Source organism: Erigeron canadensis, chromosome 3 (assembly GCF_010389155.1).
Source record: "Erigeron canadensis isolate Cc75 chromosome 3, C_canadensis_v1, whole genome shotgun sequence".
In the NCBI taxonomy this organism is placed as follows: Eukaryota; Viridiplantae; Streptophyta; class Magnoliopsida; order Asterales; family Asteraceae; genus Erigeron; species Erigeron canadensis.
Window position 1 is genome coordinate 44,828,259 of NC_057763.1, and position 22,859 is coordinate 44,851,117.

The window sequence follows — 22,859 nt, forward strand, 5'->3', positions numbered from 1 at the left end:
AGGTACACTGCCTGTGTGTAGAAGTCTAACTATTAGTATTTTCTTGTTTATAAATTTAAAACTAGATTTTACACATCAATGAGCCACATTCTTTCAGGGAAGCAATGCAGGATAAGAACTGGCGAGATGCAATGCAACAAGAGATTAAAGCATGCAATAGATTCGAAATGGGTTTACAAGATCAAAGATAAACCCGATGGAACGATCGAAAGGTATAAGGCTCGACTTGTGGCGAGGGGTTTCACTCAAATTGAAGGAGTTGATTATCATGACACTTTTGCCCCGGTTGCGAAATTGGTAACGGTTCGAACTCTTATTACCGTGGCAGTAAAGAGGAATTGGTTGTTGCATCACTTGGATATTAACAATGCATTTCTTCATGGTGATTTACAAGAAGAAATATATATGAAAATTCCACAAGGTTTTTTTCAAAAGGAAGAAACTAGAGTATGTCGTTTAAAGAAGTTGTTATATGGTCTAAAGGAAGCTTCCCGGACTTGGTATCAAAAATTCACTGTTTCGTTGATACAACTTGGTTTTGTGCAATCAAAGGGAGATTATTCTCTTTTCACTTATAAGGAGGGTGATAAGTTCGTCGCGGTTTTGATTTACGTTGATGATGTTATTATTACCGGGAATTATGACGACATGATCGAAAGGACTAAAGACTATCTACACACGACTTTCAGTATAAAAAATCTAGGTCCCTTGAATTATTTTTTGGGAATTGAAATTGCTCGTACAAATGGAGTCGTTCTTAGTCAGCACAAATATTCTTTAGATATACTTTCTGATTGCGGTCAACTAGGATGTCGTCCTAGTGCGTTTCCCATGGAGCAGAATTTAAAGTTAGATCAATGTACTGAAAGTCATAAAGTTGATGCAGCTCTCTATCGTCGACTTGTTGGACGGTTACTTTATCTTCAAGCCACAAGACCCGATCTTGCGTATGCCGTTAACATCCTTAGCCAATTTGTTTCTGATCCTAGGGAGGATCATATGAATGCAGCCATCAGAGTACTTCGGTATCTTAAGTCCACTCTTGGACAAGGTATTTTTATTCCGAAAAATGGCGGTTTTGATCTTACTGCTTTTTGTGACGCTGATTGGTTGGGTTGCCCTTATACTCGACGATCGCGAACAGGATACTTGTTATCGTTAGGGGGTGCGCCTATATCTTGGAAAACAAAGAAGCAATCAGTAGTTTCTCGTTCTTCGGCAGAAGAAGAATATCGAGCCATGGCTATTACGGTTAGTGAAGTTCTTTGGATTCGATGGTTACTCAAAGATTTTGACATCCACATAACGGACCCTACACCTCTTTATTGTGACAACCAAGCGGCAAGACATATCGCTAATAATCCAGTGTATCATGAACGAACTAAGTACGTGGAGATGGATTGTTTTTTTGCCCAAGAACGAGTGGAATCACGGGAGATTTTGCCGATATGTGTGGCCAGTAAACAGCAAGTTGTCGATTTGTTCACTAAACCTTTGGGAGCACAGCCACTTCGTGATTTACTAGACAAGTTGGGTGTTCGTAATCTTCACGCTCCAGCTTGCGGGGGAGTAAAGGATTAGTTTAGAAAATATATTGATATTGTTTCCTATAATTGTGTTTCCTACTTTACAGTTTCTTTGGCCTTAAGATACGCATGTCGTATGGCTATATATGTAATTGGATGATTCATGAATAAAGATAACAAAAAACCTATTTCAACCGAAATTCTCAGATTATACACTCACTTTTGATAATATGAGAAAGTATAGAAATGGAATACACTAAAACTGCATTCCATAAAACTAAACGAAATAAGGCCTATATATAGACAATAATTAGACCACTAACATTAACCTCCACTACTCCTAATAATGCTCCAAGTCTCCAACTTGACCACTACTTCCTAAATAAACTCTAACTTCCCCTAAATAAACTCTAACTTCCCTATTACTCAGTCAACACATGTGACCACTTGATTACCAACTAGAATAGTAAATAATTAAATAACCTAAAGGGATTATGGCACCTGAGTGTAACCACCTATGCCCGAATGGTTATGTAATGTAACCACCTACTAGACTGGCTATGTAATGAAAGATCCTTCAATATTTAGGTTATGCTATGTAACGCGTTACCTGTTGTAAAGGTAACCGGTCACCCCACCTACTAGACTGGCTATGTAATGAAAGATCCTTCAATATTTAGGTTATGCTATGTAACACACCCACGTTCTCTGTCTGTCTCTCTTTTCTTTCTCTATTTCCCCTCCGGCCATGACCACCGCCCTTCAGCCACCATTATAGAGTCACCTACAACCTAATCACCTATATATACACCTATATAAATACACACACACACACACACACATATTATATAAAAGATCTGGGTGTGGCTGCGGCTATTGGGTGATTGATGAAGACGAAGCTGGAAAAGATGTGGGATTTAAAGTGTGTTTATAGATTTGGTGGGATTTATAATCTGGAGATTCATCTCCAATTAGTGATAGATTTGCAATTTTTTAAAAATTAATGTATGGGTTGTTTTGTTAATTTGGGTTGATTATTCGGCTTGAAGATCGAAGACATGGTTCCCGTAAAAAAGATGATGTCGGAAAAAATGGTATTGTCGGAAAAAATGGTTGGGAAGTAATTTTTGTTTTGTAAACTAAATTTTGTTTCGTAGTACATGATAACACCGGTAATTAGCCGGAAAAAATAGTCGAGTTTAAAATCGCCGAAGGCACATATCCAGCAGGAAGAAAGGAAGAAAATAAAAGAGGGAAACGAAAAATGGCGGGAAAATGTCGCTGACTACGCTTAACCGGATGAAAACCTGAAGTAGCAGGTAACATACATAACATAACCCAAAAAACAAAGGTGCATACATCACATAGCCAGTCTAGTAGGTGGTTACATTACATAACCATTTAGACATAAGTGGTTACACTCAGGTGCCATAATCCCTAACCTAAACAACATTACTAAAGTTACCAAAGTAACTACGTAGGACAAAACATAAAAAAAAAAAAAAAAAACATGCTACCTAGATTGACATTTATTTTCAACATTCACCATCAAATTTTGAAAGATGTAAAATAGGTTATTAAGAAGAATAATGCATTAATATTTAACAATAATCACATCCTAACTACAAGTGCCTTATGTTGATTTCCACCTGAGGTGAAAATTAACTATGAGCAGTTAACCAAAGATAACTTCCTAAGGGAAACATAATACATAACCACCGAAACGAGTCTCGTGTATAGTCCAAATACATAGAGATATCATATTAATTACAGTTTCGGGTTTCACAAGTACCTAAAGCTTAGAACCATGCAATTCACCATAGTAGGATAAAATGCTACTAACATTACACAAATTGTGAACCTTAGCATGAAGTTGCTTCAGTATTCAAGGGAACCGACTGATGCAACTCCATTGCTTAGATTCATAGACTCTTGACGACTTGGAGCATAGTTTTCATAGTCACTGCTATCCGAGGATTTTGGTATCTGAACCGAGTGAAGAAGCTCTAGACCTTGTTTCCCCATTTGCTGCACCTCCTGTGGCGACAGTATTTTGATGCACCATACACTATTCACAAACTCCCTGTTCAAAGGGGAAAAAAACACATGATATTGGACTATGGAATTCTAGATGAGTGTCAAAGAAGTGTTTACGTTGACAGTGTATATTATAATTAGTACAAGAGGGAACTTACGGCCACGGGTCGTCGCCAAGGAGAAGAACGTCATTCTCCCGGTCAACAAATACAAGCTGCCAGCCTGATCTCAAAGGGTCTTCCAATTGGCCTCCAAGGCCAAACATTTGAGCAAGTTCACTCCGTAGCTCATGGTAGCTGCTAAATTTGGCTATATCGAGTGACCTCCCAAATGACCCTGACTTATGGACCTAATTAAAAAAAATAACCAATATTGATTAATTAAAACACACTGCCACATCGGCGAACATAATTCTGAGCTTATCGAAAACTTTACCTTAACGAAGGTTCTGGTGGGTAGGTTTGTTTGACCTGACTGATCCGCATTTTCTGGAGACTGCAGAAAACCTGATTCGTCAACACAACTTGAAGGTGTTATTGTTGGGTTAAGTGAAAAACCGTTTGCTGTGTTACTCATGTTATAATTGGAAGAAGTGAACGGCATAGTCAGTGAATCACCATCACTACCAACACCCCTAAGGCTCGATATCTCACTTTGCATGAGAAGATTTGAGTTATCTATGTTGACTCCAAATAAGAGATTGTTTTGAGGATCATTGTTCGGCTCCTGATCAAGGGAACACTCTCTTCCCGGAAATGGTGGTAATGAAACTGTGTTTTGTGAAAGATTTGCGTTTTGAGAGAGGCTTGTATGGGACGGTGGGCCCAACTGTTCAACTTGGTGAAGAAGAGACTGTGAAGCCCCCGACACAAGAAGTGGATCAACTGCAACCCGTTTCGCGGGCCAACCGGTGGAAGTTAACATCGAGGGGGAGAGAGTCATATTATGAAGATTTGACGTGTCGTCGTGGGAAAACGTGCCTAAAAGACTCGCAGGGTTCCCGTTTGAATCTGATAAATTCTGATTTTGCATCAATGATACAATAGGGAGTAGAGTTTGCTGCTGATTATTGATCATATTTTGATGATTTAACTGTTGTTGAAGAAGATGAGACTGCGAGTATGAAGTAGGCAAGTTATCAGGAACAAACGCCGGTTGGGACTGAGATTGGTTAATTATCTGACTTGGAACCAGCCCAGCTGAACCCGCCGCACCTGTTGGGATTGTTTGGTGTTGAAACTGTAGAATTGATGGATTTGATGGTTTTGATGAATCCATAGTCCTCATCTCTTGTAGTGCTGCAGCAGCCATGGCTTGGTATATATCATTTTGCATACCAAGCATGCCAGCATCAAGCCTCGGCTGTAGCCAGGGAGAACTCGCAAGTCCCTGAAAGTTGAGAGATTGGATCCCACGGTCACCGGAAAGCCACATCATTGGCGAATTCATTCCTAAATCTTCTTCTTTCATCCCTATTAACAAAAGAAAAGCCAGACCTTTTAATAAGATGACACCAAACTAAGATTGAAAAATGACAAGAAACTAGAAGTGGCAGTTTTAATCCAAAAGGGTCAACACAAATTTTTTAGTTAAAGGGGGAACTTAAACGATTTAGAATATCATGGTAATAATACTGTTTTTGTACTCATAATTACCACATTGATTATGAATCAAAAGTCAGAAAATGGGAAGCGTTTGTGGGTAAACACAACCTGACTCTAGCCTGTGGTTATTCAAGACTAGTTTCAACCTGTTGGCTGTTGCCTACCCGCCCATCTTGCCACTTATGCAAAAAATGTGCATTCATGGTTTAGAAAGTTACCATTATAAGACGGAAGCCCGGGTGGCCATGGGCGTTTGAGCCGGAGGGGGAACTGAGAAGGATACATAGGGAATGTTGTTAGCGGTTCAATTTCCCATAGAGAAACTCTTGGCTGTCTCTCACCAGCCGTGGACTCATCCCAGCCAACCTTCACGGAGCGCCAGTATGAGTTTGGCCATCGAGATTGATCAAGGTCACAGATGCCCGTTATCGTGCCCATATAGCTGGAACATATTATATTAATAAACTTTGTTAATAAGAATGGGGTAAAATGTACAATAAAAGAAACATACTTTCAGTAAATTTCTACTCTTAAGGTATGTACATTCAAAATCAACGTTTAAGAACTTACATTATCAGTTTATAAGCCTGGTAGCCTTAAATGTTGATTTTGAAAGTATGTTAGAAATTGATCAAGCATGTCCTACTTCATGCAATTTGCCCATAAATAGACAAACTGTGCAATGAAAACATAAGATTTATGAAAACATACCGACGGACACTTGATTCTTCAGTTTCAAACAACATTCGAAAGCGCATGCCAACAGAAACTCGTGTATGATAGATGGCTTTAACATACTTAGCAAGGGGTATGACAAATTCTGAAGGACATGCCCTGCGGAGAGCCAAGATTTAGCAATGGTGTTTCACTGGATAGAACTATTACCAATCAACAAAACAAATACCTTGGATTATAAAAAATGGTAAAACGGCTATTAGTTGCTGCCGCATGTGCAGCAGCAGCAAGAAGCCCCAAGTGCATGCTGTCACTCGATAAAACAGAAGAAGGCATAACAGTTTGAGGTCGATTTGCACGCCGGATTCCTAACAGCAACTGGTTCTTCTCATTCCTGTCCAAATAAAGCCAATCAAGAGGAGAATTTTCATTTTCAAAAAGTCACAGGGGATCATTTCTTTCAGTATATACAAAAGGTTTGTAAGGAAAATTTTCTCTAACTTCAGCTTTACAACTAAAACATTTCCAAACAATCATCCGTCATTCTACACTAAAGGATAAGATGGTAATTTATTGTCATCAAACTATCTTTTCAGAGCACTTGCCAAACAATATCAATTGTCCAGGTCAAAAAGGGTTAGAACAATATAAAGACGGACATGGTGCTTACCATATGAATAAAACTGAATCACCTGCAACAAGTCTTTTTGAACTTACGAAAACACTCCAACCAGTTGTAAGAAGATGCCTTTTAGGCTGTCCTGAAATAGTGTAAACATATAATCATCACTATGGATGTTAAAAAACTTTAAAATAAAAAAATAAAAAACACCTTCGGACTACAATATTTGATAATGTTAAACAACATGCTTTCCAGAGCGCGTTTAGCAGGAGGCATTAATCTACTCTTACAAAAAAATTTGCTTATACAAGAACAGCCTAATGCAGCTGTTGAAAGTATAGCATACCACGGAATATATGTCTAAATTTCCATTCATTGTCGTGTAAATCCCTCGCGATTAATTCTTGGGCCGGAGGTTGCTGCGAGAAGTCCTGCAAATCAAAACATTAAATTGAGTGACATTAGCCGAGATCTGCATGTGACGTTAATTGTAAATCCAAATATTCACTGGAACAAAACAGGCTCTAAGATGTGGTCTGGATGTGATTTTGTTGCTTGTAATAATCCGATTACAAAATGTTTGGGTACTGTCTTGGTTAGTTATGATTATTCGAGGAGTTGATAGATATATAACCAAAAAGGACAGTTTTAGAAGGAAATGTCTTTTGAAATGTGAGTAAAAGTCAATCATGGTTAATCAGTTCCAAATTGTGAATCCAAACACTGCACTAAGCTCGATGTTTTGTCACATTGGGCAGATTCTGGCTTACCAATGGAGGGAAAACTTTTTCAGCTGCACGTCGAGGAACCGAAAATCCACCATGAGTACTAGTGTCGCTTGCTGTCAACGTTTTACAAAAATAATTTGTGGGCTGTTTGCTCGGAGCACCCAAATCTGCTGGAAGAAATGCCTCCTTCTGCTCTTCCTGTAATAGATGGCATATGAAAATTACAGGGGGTAACTTTTGGAAGTATTAATGTCCTAAAACACATAAAAGGAGAACATACAGAGTTTAACGGTTGCAATGTCATTTGAGCATAAACCTCATCGGTCTCAACATCTGCCTGATGGAAAAACTTTCAAGTCACGAGATGAAAGAACAAACAATGGAAACAAAATAACGTAACAGAAACTCAAAAATAACAAAAATGAAAATAAAAGATCATAATGGTTGCTTACATGCATAGTGACATTGTGAAGTTGACAAATAAGTTGTGGAGGTAAGCTTGGGTAATTGGGAGTATGCGCATCGACTTCTTTGTTTGTTGATGCAGCAACCTGTGTCATAGAAGATACCAAGCAACTTAATGTATGTGGTATGTCAGGTGGGCTGGGTAAAATTTCAAAGCATATATATTAGACAATTGGGTTACCCTGAAGCACTTCTTGTCTAAAATTTTAATCTTTTGACAAACAATTAGACTGCATTATGCTTACAAGAATTATATTAAATAAAGAGTTATTTGTATAGCCAAAACTTATTACAAAAAGTCCATTTAAACTGACCTGTTCACTATGGCCTTGTGGGAAGTATACCACACGACTCCCAACAGTGGGAAGAGAAACAAGAGGACCGGCACAAGCATGCCAAAGTTCAGAATTCAAACATCTTTTCTCCCCTGCAAAGGAAACCAAACATAAAAGACTAGCTATTAAACCAGCTAAAAACTCACTTTTACAGATAAATGTTCAACTTATGTTTCTGTATGTAACAGGATGGTCTAATAACTTAGTGATCAACTAGAAAAAGCATACAACAAGTTATTTATTAGCTAATTACAAACTTGTAAGAGAACTTAATTTCTTGAAAAATGGGTTACCGATAAGGACAAATCTTACTTTACTAAATACATTTTAAGCAGCATATGATAAAAACCAACTTCACTTATGCATAAAATAACATAAATACAAAACATAATTCACAAATTCAACGAGTCATGATGCACCAGGGACACCGAAGCCCAGAAATCATAGTGCACCAGGATTACATATACATAATACATATTATAGGCAAGAAAAAGTAGATTGGATACATATATATAATCAAAACCGAAAAGAACAAACCTTCGGGCAACTGCTGACCGAAACCGACAGCAGATAGCTTCATTTTCACAGCTTCAAACAAACACAAACTACTATAAACAATCAAGAATCTCAACCGTTAACCAAAAAAAGTCCTTCAAAAACTATGCCACCACCTTAAGAAGACAAAAAAGGGACCACTTTTTTTTTCCCTTCAAGATTTCATTGATTCTTTTGCTTCTATTTTAACAACAATCCATACAAAACAACAACCCCCCACTTTCCCACTAAAAATCTTTCAACCAAAACCAGTACTGCTACAAAACAAACAAGATTTCCACTTCATTCAATCCCAAAATTTTACCAAATCAACTTCATTCAAACACAATCTTGTTTTCTATATATACTATAGTATATATATTATCCAAAAATTCAACAAAGTAAGCTCCTTTAGATACAAAAACCACTTCAGATCTCACCCCAAGAAAAAAACCCTAAATCTTTTAGATTTTATGTGGGTATTCTTGAATCTTACACAAACACAAAACCCGGATCTCTTTAAACAAGATTGATAGATTTAAGCAATAAAGCAAGCATCTTTATAGCTTAAAAGTAACTTAACACTCATGGGAAATCCAAGATTTGTAAATAGAAGAAGCTTCTAAACACAATACTATGTGTTTTTCTGTTTGTTTGTGTGTGTGATTTTAAGGTACAAATTGATTGAATGAGATCAAAGGCTGGAGCTTTTAGGGTTTTTTCAACAGTTACTTCTAGTAATGGAGATGGTTGCAGCTCTTCTGCTGCTCTTTTGCTACCACTTTACTGTTACTATATTACATGTACTATAATATTATATCTCACCTCTTATATTTTCTTTTGATATATTTTTCTTTTTCTTTTTTCTGCCCCCAATCAATCATCAAATAACTTGAGTAAACTTTTTCTTGGCCCAAGTCCTTTTCTAGAACAGAAATACAAAAGTTGAAAATATAGTCTTTTTATTTTAAGGTGGTCTAACAAATTTAATGACATATATGAATATTTGGATAGAATTTGAATTAAAAATAATGTGCATAAAAAAAACTTGTACCTTCCATATTAAAAGTTGGCCCTCTGATTTTCATAGTAAATGTACAAACAATTTATGCACCTTAAATACAGCCCTAAAAACTGTATTTAGCAAACCCCTTAAAAATATGGGAAATCATATACATCATTCTAACTATTCGTCATAAAAATCATTTTAACAATAAGTTCAAATTATATAGCATAGTCAATTTCGTGAAATCTACATGTTAGATTTTGAAAATTTTAAAAAGATTTCCAAGGTGATCTTTAAGATGATTAATCATTTTCCTTAATCTATTTTAACGCGATAAAAAGTATTTTCCTAACATCTTTAAATAGTTATAGTTTTAAATTGTTGACAAAAAGATTTTTGCAATTTAATCATTACCACTAGCAATAAAATCCGATTATATCCTAATACCAAGTCAACAATTTAAAAAGGAAAACCTAAAACTATAACTATTTTTTAAAAACATTACCATCTAATCATATGCAACAAATAATTACTTTATCAAAAGGGGTATCATGTTAAAAATGAAAAAGAAACATAATAAATGGACCTAACTTACATGGAAACTAAAATTTTAAAATTTTGACATGTGGATTTCAATAAGTCTTCTATATGATCTTATCTTAAATTTGTCAAGTGTCATCATTTTATAATTAAGTCAATCTTTAGACACATGATTTATGTTTAATTATAATTATCCGCTACATAAAAATAGTGTAAGATAACGTCCTAGTTACTGAAAACATTTGTATAAAAATGTTAAATTTGATATTTTGATGTATGAATCGGAATTGATTTTGTTAGCATAAATCTTACATTTTGAATGTAATTTATGTGAAATACATGTATCATAATAATCATAAGCTATCACGCTTGCGGTGTGGTAAGGCACCACCCTGTTGTGCCAGCAGTCAACTTCGGCGTGTCAGCTTAGTTATCCTCATCAAGCCACTTACTTGATGTTTAAATTAGGATGTATTAATTATTTCTATTTGAGTTGCCCATTTCCTCTCTTTCCCTTTGATCATCGACCCTGACTTTCAATCTTGGCCTTAATTTAACTATATTCTCATATATTTACGACAATGGACAATTTAGAATATATAATTGTATCATAAATTTGCACGTTTAAATAAATAAATAAAAATTCATAAGTGTTATACATAATATCACATGACACTATGTGTCTTGAAGACAATTCAATTAAAATTGTCCGGAAAACGGATTTCGGAAAAACCAAAATAATAACATAAATCTTTTACTTAATGTCTCATAATACATCTATACTCTCTTATAAAAGAAACTAGCTTTAAGGCAAGGATGAAACTTTTAAGGGGTCAAAGGGGGTTCCAGCCCCTCCAAAAGTTTTTATTTTTAATACTAATTTTTTTTATATATTCTTCAAAATTGATTTTTATTATACATATTGATCAATCTAACAAAGCTAAACTTTATGTATCATTGAATTTCGCCCCTTCATTGTAAGTGTTTTAGTCCCGCCAATACTTTAAATAATTAAGAACCTAATAGGTTTAAAATGCTCCTCAACTTAATATATATTTCTATACACATCTCTACATCTGGACTAAACTACCATTACGAAAACTTACACCCCCAATTTTATCTTCCAAATAAATCTCTATCACACACAAAAAAAAAACCTAGCTTTCTCAGACGATCGTTTTCTCATAAGTCGCAGCAATGCGTGGACACAAGGTTAATTTTTACTTATGTACTGATTTTTTATGGCAGCTACATTGCTACCGACTTTATTATATAGTAGCATTGGAAAATGAAATATAGTATTTTTGGTTGGCACTAAGGAGAACGGGGATGCATATAAATGTATAACGGTACGGAGTCGGATTTTCGCGGACCCAGAATCTAGAGTTAGATTGGAATGTGGTCCTAATTTATGTGGTACCATCTACTTCATTTATCGCAATTCGCCAAAAAGTCATCTCCAATTAAAAAGCTGGGTTTTCATATAAATAAAATAAAAAAATAGTTACATAAACACTTTTCTTTATACAAAATAAATTATTTACCTTTAAAAGTGTATTCAAATTGCAAAAATAAAGATAATTTGACCAACTTTAGCTTATTCCTTGTATAAAAAAAAATGAAGATATATAACTTAATCATGTAATGATAATTTATTTAAACTTACATATATCTAGTTATATATTTTTAATCTTTATTATGAAAATCACAAGTATGTGTTATATGTAAAATGTTATTTTTAACCACCAACAAAAACCATCAGCTCAAATGACACCTAAAAAATGCTTAACTCCTAACGCATTACGTGGACATTCTAGTAGTATTAACATATTTTTGTTTATTTTTTTCGTCATTATGTATTGTTAGTATTAAATAATGAAACTATTGGACTTGCGGAAAACACATTCTTATTTTCCTTTTTTGTTCGTAAATGTTTATTACACGTATTCCTAAGCGAGGATATATCTTCAAAAGGTTGATCATGTCCCTTTTACATATCGTGGATTCCTTTGTGGGTATCTTTAAATCGAAACCCGCATCTTTCAATATTAGATGTGGACTCGAAGTCTCAAACTATAGTACTGTATATCATTAACATGTACAACTTCATTGATGGAATGGTGTTGTAATATAATAATAATGACAATATGATATGATTATAAGATAAGTGTATAATGCATTCTAGCTAGCTCTAAGACCAAAATAGTAGTACGAAATTTAGTAATTTAATGCAATAATTATAAAGTAAATTCCTATGAAATGGCTTTTGACAACGCGTAAATGCAGACGGTCACGTCATATCGATTATGCCAAAATGGGCATCGAGTCACATCATTATTATCCTTTTTTATATATATATTTTTTTAAAGTTAGTTCGATTCAGACGTGTTGGAAACAATTTTAACCAGTGAATTATTGGACCTCTAACCCCCTCCTAATGAAAAATACCTTGAGATGAAAAACCTAATACTCAAACCTGAGACCTTGGGAAAAACTTACATCCGAAACCCACATAGTGAATTTAGAATATACTTCTGGCCAACCCACTTAAATATACAGATACTATACTAATTACTAATAAAAATGATATTTCTACTTAAATTTTAGTCTAATAATTCTCCTAATTCATTCAAAATTTAACATGAAAAATGTACTTATTTTCTTTCATCAAGTGATCATCCAATGAATTTATATGTGTCATCATATGAATTAAGAGGATTATTAAAATGATGAAATTATAAGGATTTATCATTCTCCAATACTAATTAGCAGTTAACCATCGTTTACGTATATTTAAAGAATTCTTCTTATTCACACGAATCTTATGACTATCTTGATTTATTAACAAAATATAATAAATCATTTTAAGAAAAACTTAAAATTTCTCATAATCATATAATATATGACATGTAAACAAGTCAAAAGATAAAATTAAGAAAAAGATTCAAAAAATTCACATGTCACTATTTTATAATTTTAAGAGGATTATTAGATTAATTTTTAAATATAATTTGTTTTGCTAAAAATCACAAGTTGTACCTTTTTAATACGTAATATATATATATATATATATATATATTAAAATAATAAGAATCTTAGCCTTCTAAAACTTTCTTTCAATTTAAAGCTAATTTTAAATATTGTCACATAGGATTTTATCCTACGTGGCATCTCCATACATTTTTTACAATATATTTATTTTATAACCTTTATTTATTCTCAAAATAATCTGTTTTATGTTATTAAATATAATATAATATATTAATCATAATTATATACACAAGATAAAAAAATAATATCAAAACTCATATTAAAAAAATAAAATAACGTCTATGCATCTACTAAATTGGCACACATATTTAATATTATTTATTAAAATATATACAACTTTAAAGACTATATCAAATTTTAGAAATTATTTGAATATATTATTAGATTATATATGACCAATCAATTTTGTTGTTTCTCTTTTTTTTTTTTTTTTCTTTTTGCCGAAACTTTAACTAAAGTTGGTTGTTATTCTAATCATAAAACAAAGTCTATTATATAATAAAAAGCAAAAATTATAATGATTTTCTCTTATTTATCTATTGGGTTTTTTTTACTTATTCGTATTGTATTTATGTGTATTTCATATGACTAAATTTATGTGTATTTTATATGACTAAATTTTTGTCATGTTTGGTTTTTTAATTTGTACATATTATTACGTTTGATGAATATATAACATGCTACATTATTACGCGATTTACGTTTGATTTGTTGTAGTGTTAATCTATAAGTTGAATACATTTTTACGCGATTTATGGCTACATAAATGGTGTTGTTGATGATATCAAAATATCTTAGGTTAAATGTTCTTAGAAGGGATGTGTAATAACTATAGTAGGTTAAGTGATTGTTCTATCGACATGTCCGAAAAAACAAAGGGTGACCAGAGTGATACATGAATTAACCATGAACTATAACATAATCAATTTTTACATAATAAACCTATTGAATAGCTATTTACTAATGTAGAAAATAATCTTTTTAGTTAACCGCGCATCGCGTGGGGTAAAATACCTAGTATATATATATACTAGGTATTTTAAAGTCCTCTTGCAATCTAAAACTAATTTGAAAAATTGCCACATAAGATTATATCCTATGTGTCAACTTCATATTTTTCTTTAAATAAACTATATATTTAGAAAACAAATGAACGCATATATGTTAAAATAAATATATATATATATATATATATATATATATTGTAAGAATCTAAGATCTTCTCATTAGATAAAATGATATCTTCTCTTTGGTTTAAAAAATCACGTCTATACCTAATGATATTTCATTATCTTTTTTATTTAACATTTATATAAGGTTCCTTTCGTTTTTTTCATGGTGATTATATGAAAGTTTGCTCAGGCCGTTGGTTAGTTGGAACTCTCATCGCATTAATCATTAGTGGCAATATTTAAAGTTTATAAGTTTTTTTATCACCACTAAATTATATTCATCTTATATAAGTTAAGAGCTTTGTATAATATCATAACTTTCTGAAAGAGTTATGTTAATTCTTTCGTTCATATCACTATGAAAATTATGTACAATTTTTGGTTTAATTCTTTTATTTTATTTTTGAACTTTATGATAATGGTTAATATAATCTCTTTTTTCTTTTGTTTTATAACAATACAATTTTTCATTGTGATGATGAGAAAAATATTATGATGGTAGACGAAGAGTTAGTTCAAAACAAGTGTATATAACAATTAGTTTAATGATTGGATAATGAATACGTTATTGTTAATTTAATTAAGTGAAACTAGATAGATTATTCGTCCATATGTTTTTTTTTACGATCATTATTGATCCATTTCATTAACTTATTTGTTCACATATTAAGCATTTCATTAAAAAAAAATTTAAGCAAGTTTAACTCAAATCTCACTTTATTGAGCACCTTTTTAAAGCAGCCGCACATCGTGCGGGTTAAAAAATCCTAGTATATATATATATATATATAGGATGAACCATAAGAACATTTATATTATAACTTGATGCTCATATGTGAATGTTCTATATGAACATATTCATACATATAGTTATACCTAATATTAACTATGTTTATATGTAAATGGTTTTCAAATGAACCTTACCATATATATATATATATATATATCATAACTAAAAATATATTTATTTTGTTTTTTACAGGATCATAATCCCCGTCTTGCAATGAAGTTTGGGCCTTGGGAGACCAATGTTCGAATCCGAACAAGCAAGGTTTTTCCCCAATTTAGTGTCGTGTGTCGTGCCTTCTGTAACGGCTAAATTGGTGTGATTTTCCCTCCCCTATGGTTCCTTGACTTCGTGGATCGGTCGCTAGTGACTGCATGCCCAATTAAATGTAATGGCTGACCGTCCCGTGACACTAACGTTAAAAAAATATATATATATTGTTGCATGTAAATATTATCTGTAGATTGATTAATTGATTGGAATATATTTGGTTTCTTATGAAATCTTTTAGTTTGCGCCTTTTTCGGCATCGAGCTATATTGGTAGACTTGCATAAATTAGAAATGATTTTATTTCATACATTTTGTATCTATAAATCCTTTGTCACATATGATGATGATGATACATGTTACAATAGAAAGATAAAAATAAATAAGAAAATTAAAAGGGCTCACATATATGTTATTGTTTATTCCTCTTTGTACAGGATGAAGCATACACAAATTAGAGAATATTAAGTATAAGCCCTATACTATACTCCATATAAATTAACCTAATAATTTAAACAGAGACCATGAATGTGACCAAACCCATCATTTTACAAAGATTGTAGAAGAACTTTACTATCTTTATAGCTAGATTGCACGAAGAGGATGTGAAAACTTTTTCATAGTATGTGAAAACTTTTTCATATAAGTTAGGTGTATGACAAATTCACAGTCACTTTTCTCATATAACATATATTTGTATTATTGTGTATAACTTTTCCCATATATATATTTATTAAAACAATAGTTAACCGAACGATTCTAAAAGCTCTACAACTCAAAACCTATCTTATAATATTGACACGTAGGATATAGCCTATCTGGCATTTTTATAATTTTTTTGCCAATAATTTATTTATGAAAAAAAAATAAAACAAAACTAAAAATTCAAGATATTATTTAACACATAAAAACTCAAGATTTTATTTAATGTGGGATTTTTTTTCTCAAGCAAATATTTTGTTTCCAGGTTCTAATTATATCTATATCGATTTAATATTAATAATATAATTAGGAATGCGATTTTACCTACCAAAATAACACATATTTCTTTCTCATACTCAATTCATTGTAATTTTAATTTGGTTTTTAATTATTTTAAAGTTTTTCATCTTTTACGAAATACATTATTTGATGATGTAATATTCATTAAAGTATTTTATTTGAATGAGTATGATAGATATTTCTATTCTAATGGATTATATATCAGTTTGTAAATATAATACATTGCTATGGTCATACATTACATTACAATTATATATCAGTTTGTAAAAATAATACATTGCTATGGTCATACATTATATTACAATTTAATTTAAATTTATGTTTATTAATATTGCGTGAAGTATAATATGTGTTATATTAGATAATAATAATTATATTTACTTATTAAGCGACTAATAGTTATATAATAACAATTATACGTTGGATTTATATATTTCAATATATATATAAATATTTTCATTACCAATAAATATAAATTTATGTATATATGTTTAAGATACAAGTTAGAATTGTTAAAAGTTATTATTTATACTTATATAATATATAAACAACATGAACTATTTTAAACAACCGCATATCGTGCGGGTAAAAGACCTAGTATAATATATATATGTATTATTGTGCATAACTAAAATCTATGTTGTTTTCTTTTCAAGTTAGGTGAAATAAAAATTCAAAGAAAAAGGTTAGATTGTTTATTTCATTGATTTGACTTCAATTTATGGGATAATTTCATATTTACCCAAAAAACACACCCTAATATCATATTTACCCAGCTTTTATTAATAATTTCATATTTACCAAATTTTAATTTACATTCTATCAAATCTACCGAAATCACAAATTATTTTATGTTTAAAACTATTATAATTTTATACTATCCATACCCTTATATGAGCGGAAAAAGAAAAAACTTCAGCCAAATCGTCAATTAGCAAAACCATTTATACTTTCATGGCAGTGGAAAAAATTATTAATACCGTTCATCTCAATGATCACTCAATAGACATACAACCATAAAAATTTGCATCTGAATAGCCTTTGTATTTGCTTCTAAACCATTTATAATAGTTTTTTACCTGAACTTTGTATCTCACGACTCACGTAATGTTACTTACTCAATGATATTGCATGACTTTTGATGATATTAAATTAAATAAAATATGGATTAAAGTAGTTGTTTTTCTAAAACGAAAATTAGTATATTTGCTTGGATATAATGCATTTTAGTTGGGTCTTATAATTGGCTTGTATCATCAAATTTTATGTTACATATACAAAGGTCTTCTATAGTAAATGAAATTTGAAACTCATATTTATTTATTGCTTATTAATATATTTTTTTAATCTTATATAATTCATAGTTGTGAACATTCTGCTTGGCATAAGAAGTCAAATTCGGATGCATTATTTCAGTTATTTATTTTTAAAGGCATATAGAGAATTTATTGATATAAATTTTGTTATAAGTTATTTTGCAAGTGATTTGGATAGATTTGATAGAATGTGAATTAAAATTGAGTTGATATGAAATTTTTAATAAAAATTGGGTAAATATGATATGAAAGTGTGTTTTTTTGGTAAATATGAAATTCTCCCTCAATTTATTGGGATACTACCCATTAGGTCATCTTAATAATGGTTTTTTTAAATCAATTTTATCTACATAATTTTTTCTTTAATTTATGTTTTATCGTATTAATTCCACTTAAAATTTTTTTACATAAAAATATAAGGCAAACAGACAACCATAATCAAATTTCTATAGATATATCTAATGCAATCAAGTATTTACAATATGCACTGGTGATAGATATGAACTGGGTTCAGTGGTTCCTATTTTTCTTTCCAAAATAATGTTTTTTGATAATATTGTGTTAGTTATACTTAAGTTTACTGCTCGTGCTTCATCGAGGGCGCTATTTTGACTTTTGAGAATAAAATAGAATCATATAACTTTTAAATAGCGTACCATATTATTGAATATCTTTTGAGATGATCTTGACGAACTTACGCACATAATGCTAAATGCTTAAAATGAGACACAAACAACCAAAAACCAACATTTTGAAATATATATACTCGATCGTATGATGATATAAAATACAGTATTTATATATGGTCTAGCTAGCTGCTTCAAGATGATGATATAAATTATAAATTAATATGCGTGCAGCTTTTTCGAGCTAGCCCATGCCGCCATACGTACGTACTATATATACATGATCGATATATGGATAAAAATCAGAGCCTATAGAATTTAAGGGGTGTGCAAAACCATGCATGTGTGAAAGATATCGTCGATCAATGAGGTTAGATCTTATAGGGAAATTTTCTTTTGCTTATACGTAGTGTAATACCCGTAACTGACACCATCTCATTAATTTCTTGTAGAAAGTGTAATTAATTTTTTTTCATAGTTATAAGTTAGGTGAATAACCAATTTGATATTAATATTAAACTCGACTAGATTTAATTTACATGATGTATAAAATCAAGTTATCTATATTTTTTTATAAAACAAACTACTTTTTTTTTTTCTTTCTAACTTTTTATTTTTAAAATAACCAAAATATCATTATATTTCAATACATTCTCAACTTGCACACTAAATCTATCAAAAATATCCCTAAAATATTTTTCAACCATATTTATTTAAACTATTTGTCTTCTTAATTTATTCATTAATTTGAATATTTTCATCATCCATATAATCCTCTTAATAAAATTATCTACAAAACATATATCCTTTAATCATAAAATAACTACACTAATATTACATCAATGTACTTTTAGATTAATAACCACATCGTTACCATTATTACAGCCGCCACCACCACCACTTCCACTTGTTGCCGCCACCGCCGCCGAATTGTGTTGGTACTCATATCGTAGAATAAACATACAAAACTACGTACAATTCTACAATAAAATAGACCATCAAATTAACAATTTGAGAATTGCAAAAAATCGTATAGTAACAAACCAATGCTAAGTCTGAGTGGTCAAATCAAGCGATTTGAATCAATGAGATAAAAAGTGTTTACTATAGCTTGTACCATATGTCCATATCCTTACTTTTATTTTTATTTTATTTTATAATTTATTTTTAAAGACGCCATTTCGGACCGTAACACCTCATTATACAAGGAAGACACAAATGTAGTGTTAGACGTGTCCCGGTCATTCCGTGTCTTTCCAGAAAGAACCCCACAAAACTTGGTCGAAGATCGAACTCTTAATAGTCTTCCTGATATATATATCCCTTTAGTTATCATGTTGCTCGTTAAGACCCATCTTTTACGTTACTGTATTAACCGAGAGTTAAATTAAATGGAGTATATATGAAGTATATATAATTCGTTTGGAGAAAGATTAAAATTAAAAAACTACTCGTACTAGCTAGCTACTGTAGTAGTAGGTTACCGGCCGGGCCGGGGCATTGAATTAAACTCTTTGGTTTCCGGAATTCTTACAATTCGGATCTAGGTCCCCATAGAATGTTGACAATACCACGAGGGAATACAACATAAATGCAAGTGTTTGATTTCTATATTAACTATACTAGTATATCTCACGACTCCCTAACAAATGAATATATTAACACACGCATACTCACTGATGTATATAATGACCATATAATCATTTTTAATTAAACGGTTGAAGGTTCAACCCAATAAACTATAATAATATAACCGTATAAGTCGTTTGCGTAGCGAGTCGACTCGTTTTTAGTATAAATCGATTCGACTCGACTTGTTTAACAACTATGATATTAACTAACCCGGTGATAGTTATCGTATAAGATTCGAATAAAATTTTTGTTACGTTGAGAAAGACTTGTAAAAAAAATTGTCTAGTACTGTAATTATTAAAGAAATGGAATAGCTAGCGTGTTTTAATTGAAGTGAGTGAGTGAGTCGGTGAGAGTGGAAATGATGAGTGTTTGAGAGAAAAGGGGCCAAAACAGTAGAAACAGGAATTTTGTACAAATCTTGAATTCTGAGCTTCCTTCCTTCCAACTCTTTGTACCATGCAAAATTAACTGTAGTATATCAATATATATATAATCAATCATATCAATCACACATTAATTAGATAGTCAGCCCTCCTTACCCCTTTCTCCCTCAATCTATACATACACATATATAGTATCTATCTATAAATATATATAATCTCTCTCATCACACACACACATTATAACCAACTTCGATCTCATCATCAGACTTATTCATATCACAAAAATATATATATATATATATATATCTATTGATATTGATATAACATATATAATATCTATCTGACTTCATACATGGGTTGTTTGATCACTAGCAGCAGCATCTTCATGATGATGATCATAATGTTTTCATCAGTAGTGATCATTTTCACAATGTTGATTCCCATCTCTACATCCTCCGCCGTGACACCGCCGCAACCACCATTATTATTGCCACTAATGCAAAAGCAAAATGCAATCATCAATTCCCACAAACCATCTTCTTCTGTTTTCTTGAGTAGCAGTAGTAGTTATGATAATCAGCAGTACTACTATGATGAATCAAAAAGAAGAAGAAGAAGACAATTAATCTTGATGGCTAATAAGAAGATGAAGACAGTTATTAGAAGATCATCAGAAAAGTTGAAAAACAAAAGGGTATTCAATGTGATGCTTCCAAAGGGAAATGTACCACCATCTGGCTCATCTTCTTGCCATAATGATTTTCCTGATTCCGCCGTTAATAATAATAAGCTGCAGCCCACTAGTCTTTGCCATCTTTCCACTCAAAAACTGATCGATAACCACCACCCATGATCTTTTCATCTTTTCTTTTCTTCTCATTTCTTTTGGGAACATATATATATATATATATACATATTCGGCTGGGCATACATTGTATTAAAGCTAGCTAAATCCGTTTTGATTTTTCTTGTAGATGCATGTCATGGTGGGTATATATATGGTTATATTCTTTTATTGTTCATTTAATTAATTTTTGGGATCGGATCATGATATATATATGATGAATATAATGTAATTCACTATTTCTTGCACCCATCGATCCATCAATACATTGATATTATTATGGACTAATAATAAAAGGTTATATATGAATTTCGTACGTGTTATTATATATATACGCAACTACCAGTATATTTCTTTTCTGGATAATTAGTTTAATAATCAAATAATCTCTACTTTCCTATATGTAGAAGGTGTACGTTTATGGTAAATTATGATCGATCATTCAATATCTTTAGCTACACTTTTCAATGTCTAACTAATCACTCTTTTCCGCCCATTTATAATGTCCTATATTTTCAATTTTCAAAGTTTCTTACGTATAAACTTTCACCTTAAATATAACTTTTTGTCTTTAAATATAACTTTTTGTGTTATATATAACTTGATGAAGCCTATACTAATGGAAATATTTTTAAAACACAATCAATTTATATAACTTTAATCAAATACTATATGAAACAAACAAAATTATTTGAAATCAAAATTTAAAAAGTTTGACTTTGAAATTTCAAAGCATGACATCTCGGGAGAATACCATATAGTTAATAAGGCCTTTGCAAACCACGTGCCGTTGGGTGACATGAAGTTGGCACCATTACATCGTGGATGGAATTCGTAGAGCGATGTTTGTGTGGAAGAATAAAGGGCGCAAGCTGTGACGAGGGAAGCATAGGCAAGCCTTTCCTTTAATGGTTGGGGGAAGCATTATTTATTCTGAAATAGGAGGTGGGTTTGTTTGTTTTGAACATAGGCTCAAACATTATTTGAAGGTCTTGGCTACGCCATACGTTCAATAAAAAAAATGGAAAGTTGCAAGAGTCATTTATACACGAACCAATTGAACCTTTTACTTATTTATGAAAAAATAAAGTATATTATGAGTATTTATAGTTAGTAGGAATTAAAAAATGTTTGTTTTTAAGAAGAAAAATATGATGTCGTTCATTAGACATTGAAAAATTAAGAGAAGGGCGTTTATGGTTGCCAAAGGCCTGACAAGCCGGAGAGAACCATTTATTTTGTGCGAGAATTTTCCTAATGCGTGTCTATCTTTATCAGCATAAATAAAAAAGCGAGAAAACATGTTTTGTGATAGGCGTTTAGTCGTGTACATGGGCCAAAAGTTTGTAAGGTGGTTTTGTGATACAGGTTTAGTCGCTAACTCTAATTGCCACACAATTTGAGATTAAGCGCAATTTGGTATTGTATACAGTTCAGATCAAGAGTTTTTTGATAAGCCGCGAAAAAATTAGCTACTTTGTTGGGGTTGGGGTGCGGGGTTGACGTAATGATACATATGCCTATAAAAATAAAAGAAAGAAAGAAGCTGTTTACTGTCGTCTTTCATGAGTTTTAAACTGAATACCTTACTTCAACGATGTATGAGGAATTTTAAAATGTAGACAAACTTTACTCTACCTAAGTTGAAAAGGATATACCCAATGATTCATTTTTTTTTTTTAATTTGATTTTGCCTCATTTC

At 31.7% G+C, this 22,859-nt stretch overlaps 1 protein-coding gene across 1 annotated transcript; it reads right to left on the reverse strand.

Moving 5' to 3' along the window:
- Window positions 1-3,238: 3,238 nt before the first annotated feature.
- On the reverse strand, window positions 3,239-9,371 carry LOC122591022 (auxin response factor 6). Its single transcript, XM_043763210.1, has 13 exons — window positions 8,530-9,371; window positions 7,972-8,084; window positions 7,645-7,743; window positions 7,473-7,529; window positions 7,235-7,390; window positions 6,811-6,895; window positions 6,513-6,603; window positions 6,072-6,236; window positions 5,879-6,001; window positions 5,386-5,609; window positions 3,999-5,035; window positions 3,722-3,912; window positions 3,239-3,609 (listed from the first exon to the last, which is right to left on the reverse strand). The coding sequence occupies exons 1-13, from the start codon at window positions 8,570-8,572 to the stop codon at window positions 3,405-3,407; spliced, it is 2,589 nt and encodes an 862-aa protein (XP_043619145.1). The 5' UTR covers window positions 8,573-9,371; the 3' UTR covers window positions 3,239-3,404.
- Between the last annotated feature and the right edge of the window lie 13,488 nt (window positions 9,372-22,859).

What these genes read in the sequence shown, in the direction of transcription:
- LOC122591022 (XM_043763210.1), bottom strand. Translation starts at nt 8,572, where the DNA reads ATGAAGCTATCTGCTGTCGGTTTCGGTCAGCAGTTGCCCGAAG. An exon ending in TTCACAATGTCACTATGCAT is followed by an intron (nt 7,530 to 7,644) that starts GTAAGCAACCAT and finishes TTTTTCCATCAG; the next exon opens with GCAGATGTTGAGACCGATGA. An exon ending in CGGGCTTCCGTCTTATAATG is followed by an intron (nt 5,036 to 5,385) that starts GTAACTTTCTAA and finishes TTTTGTTAATAG; the next exon opens with GGATGAAAGAAGAAGATTTA.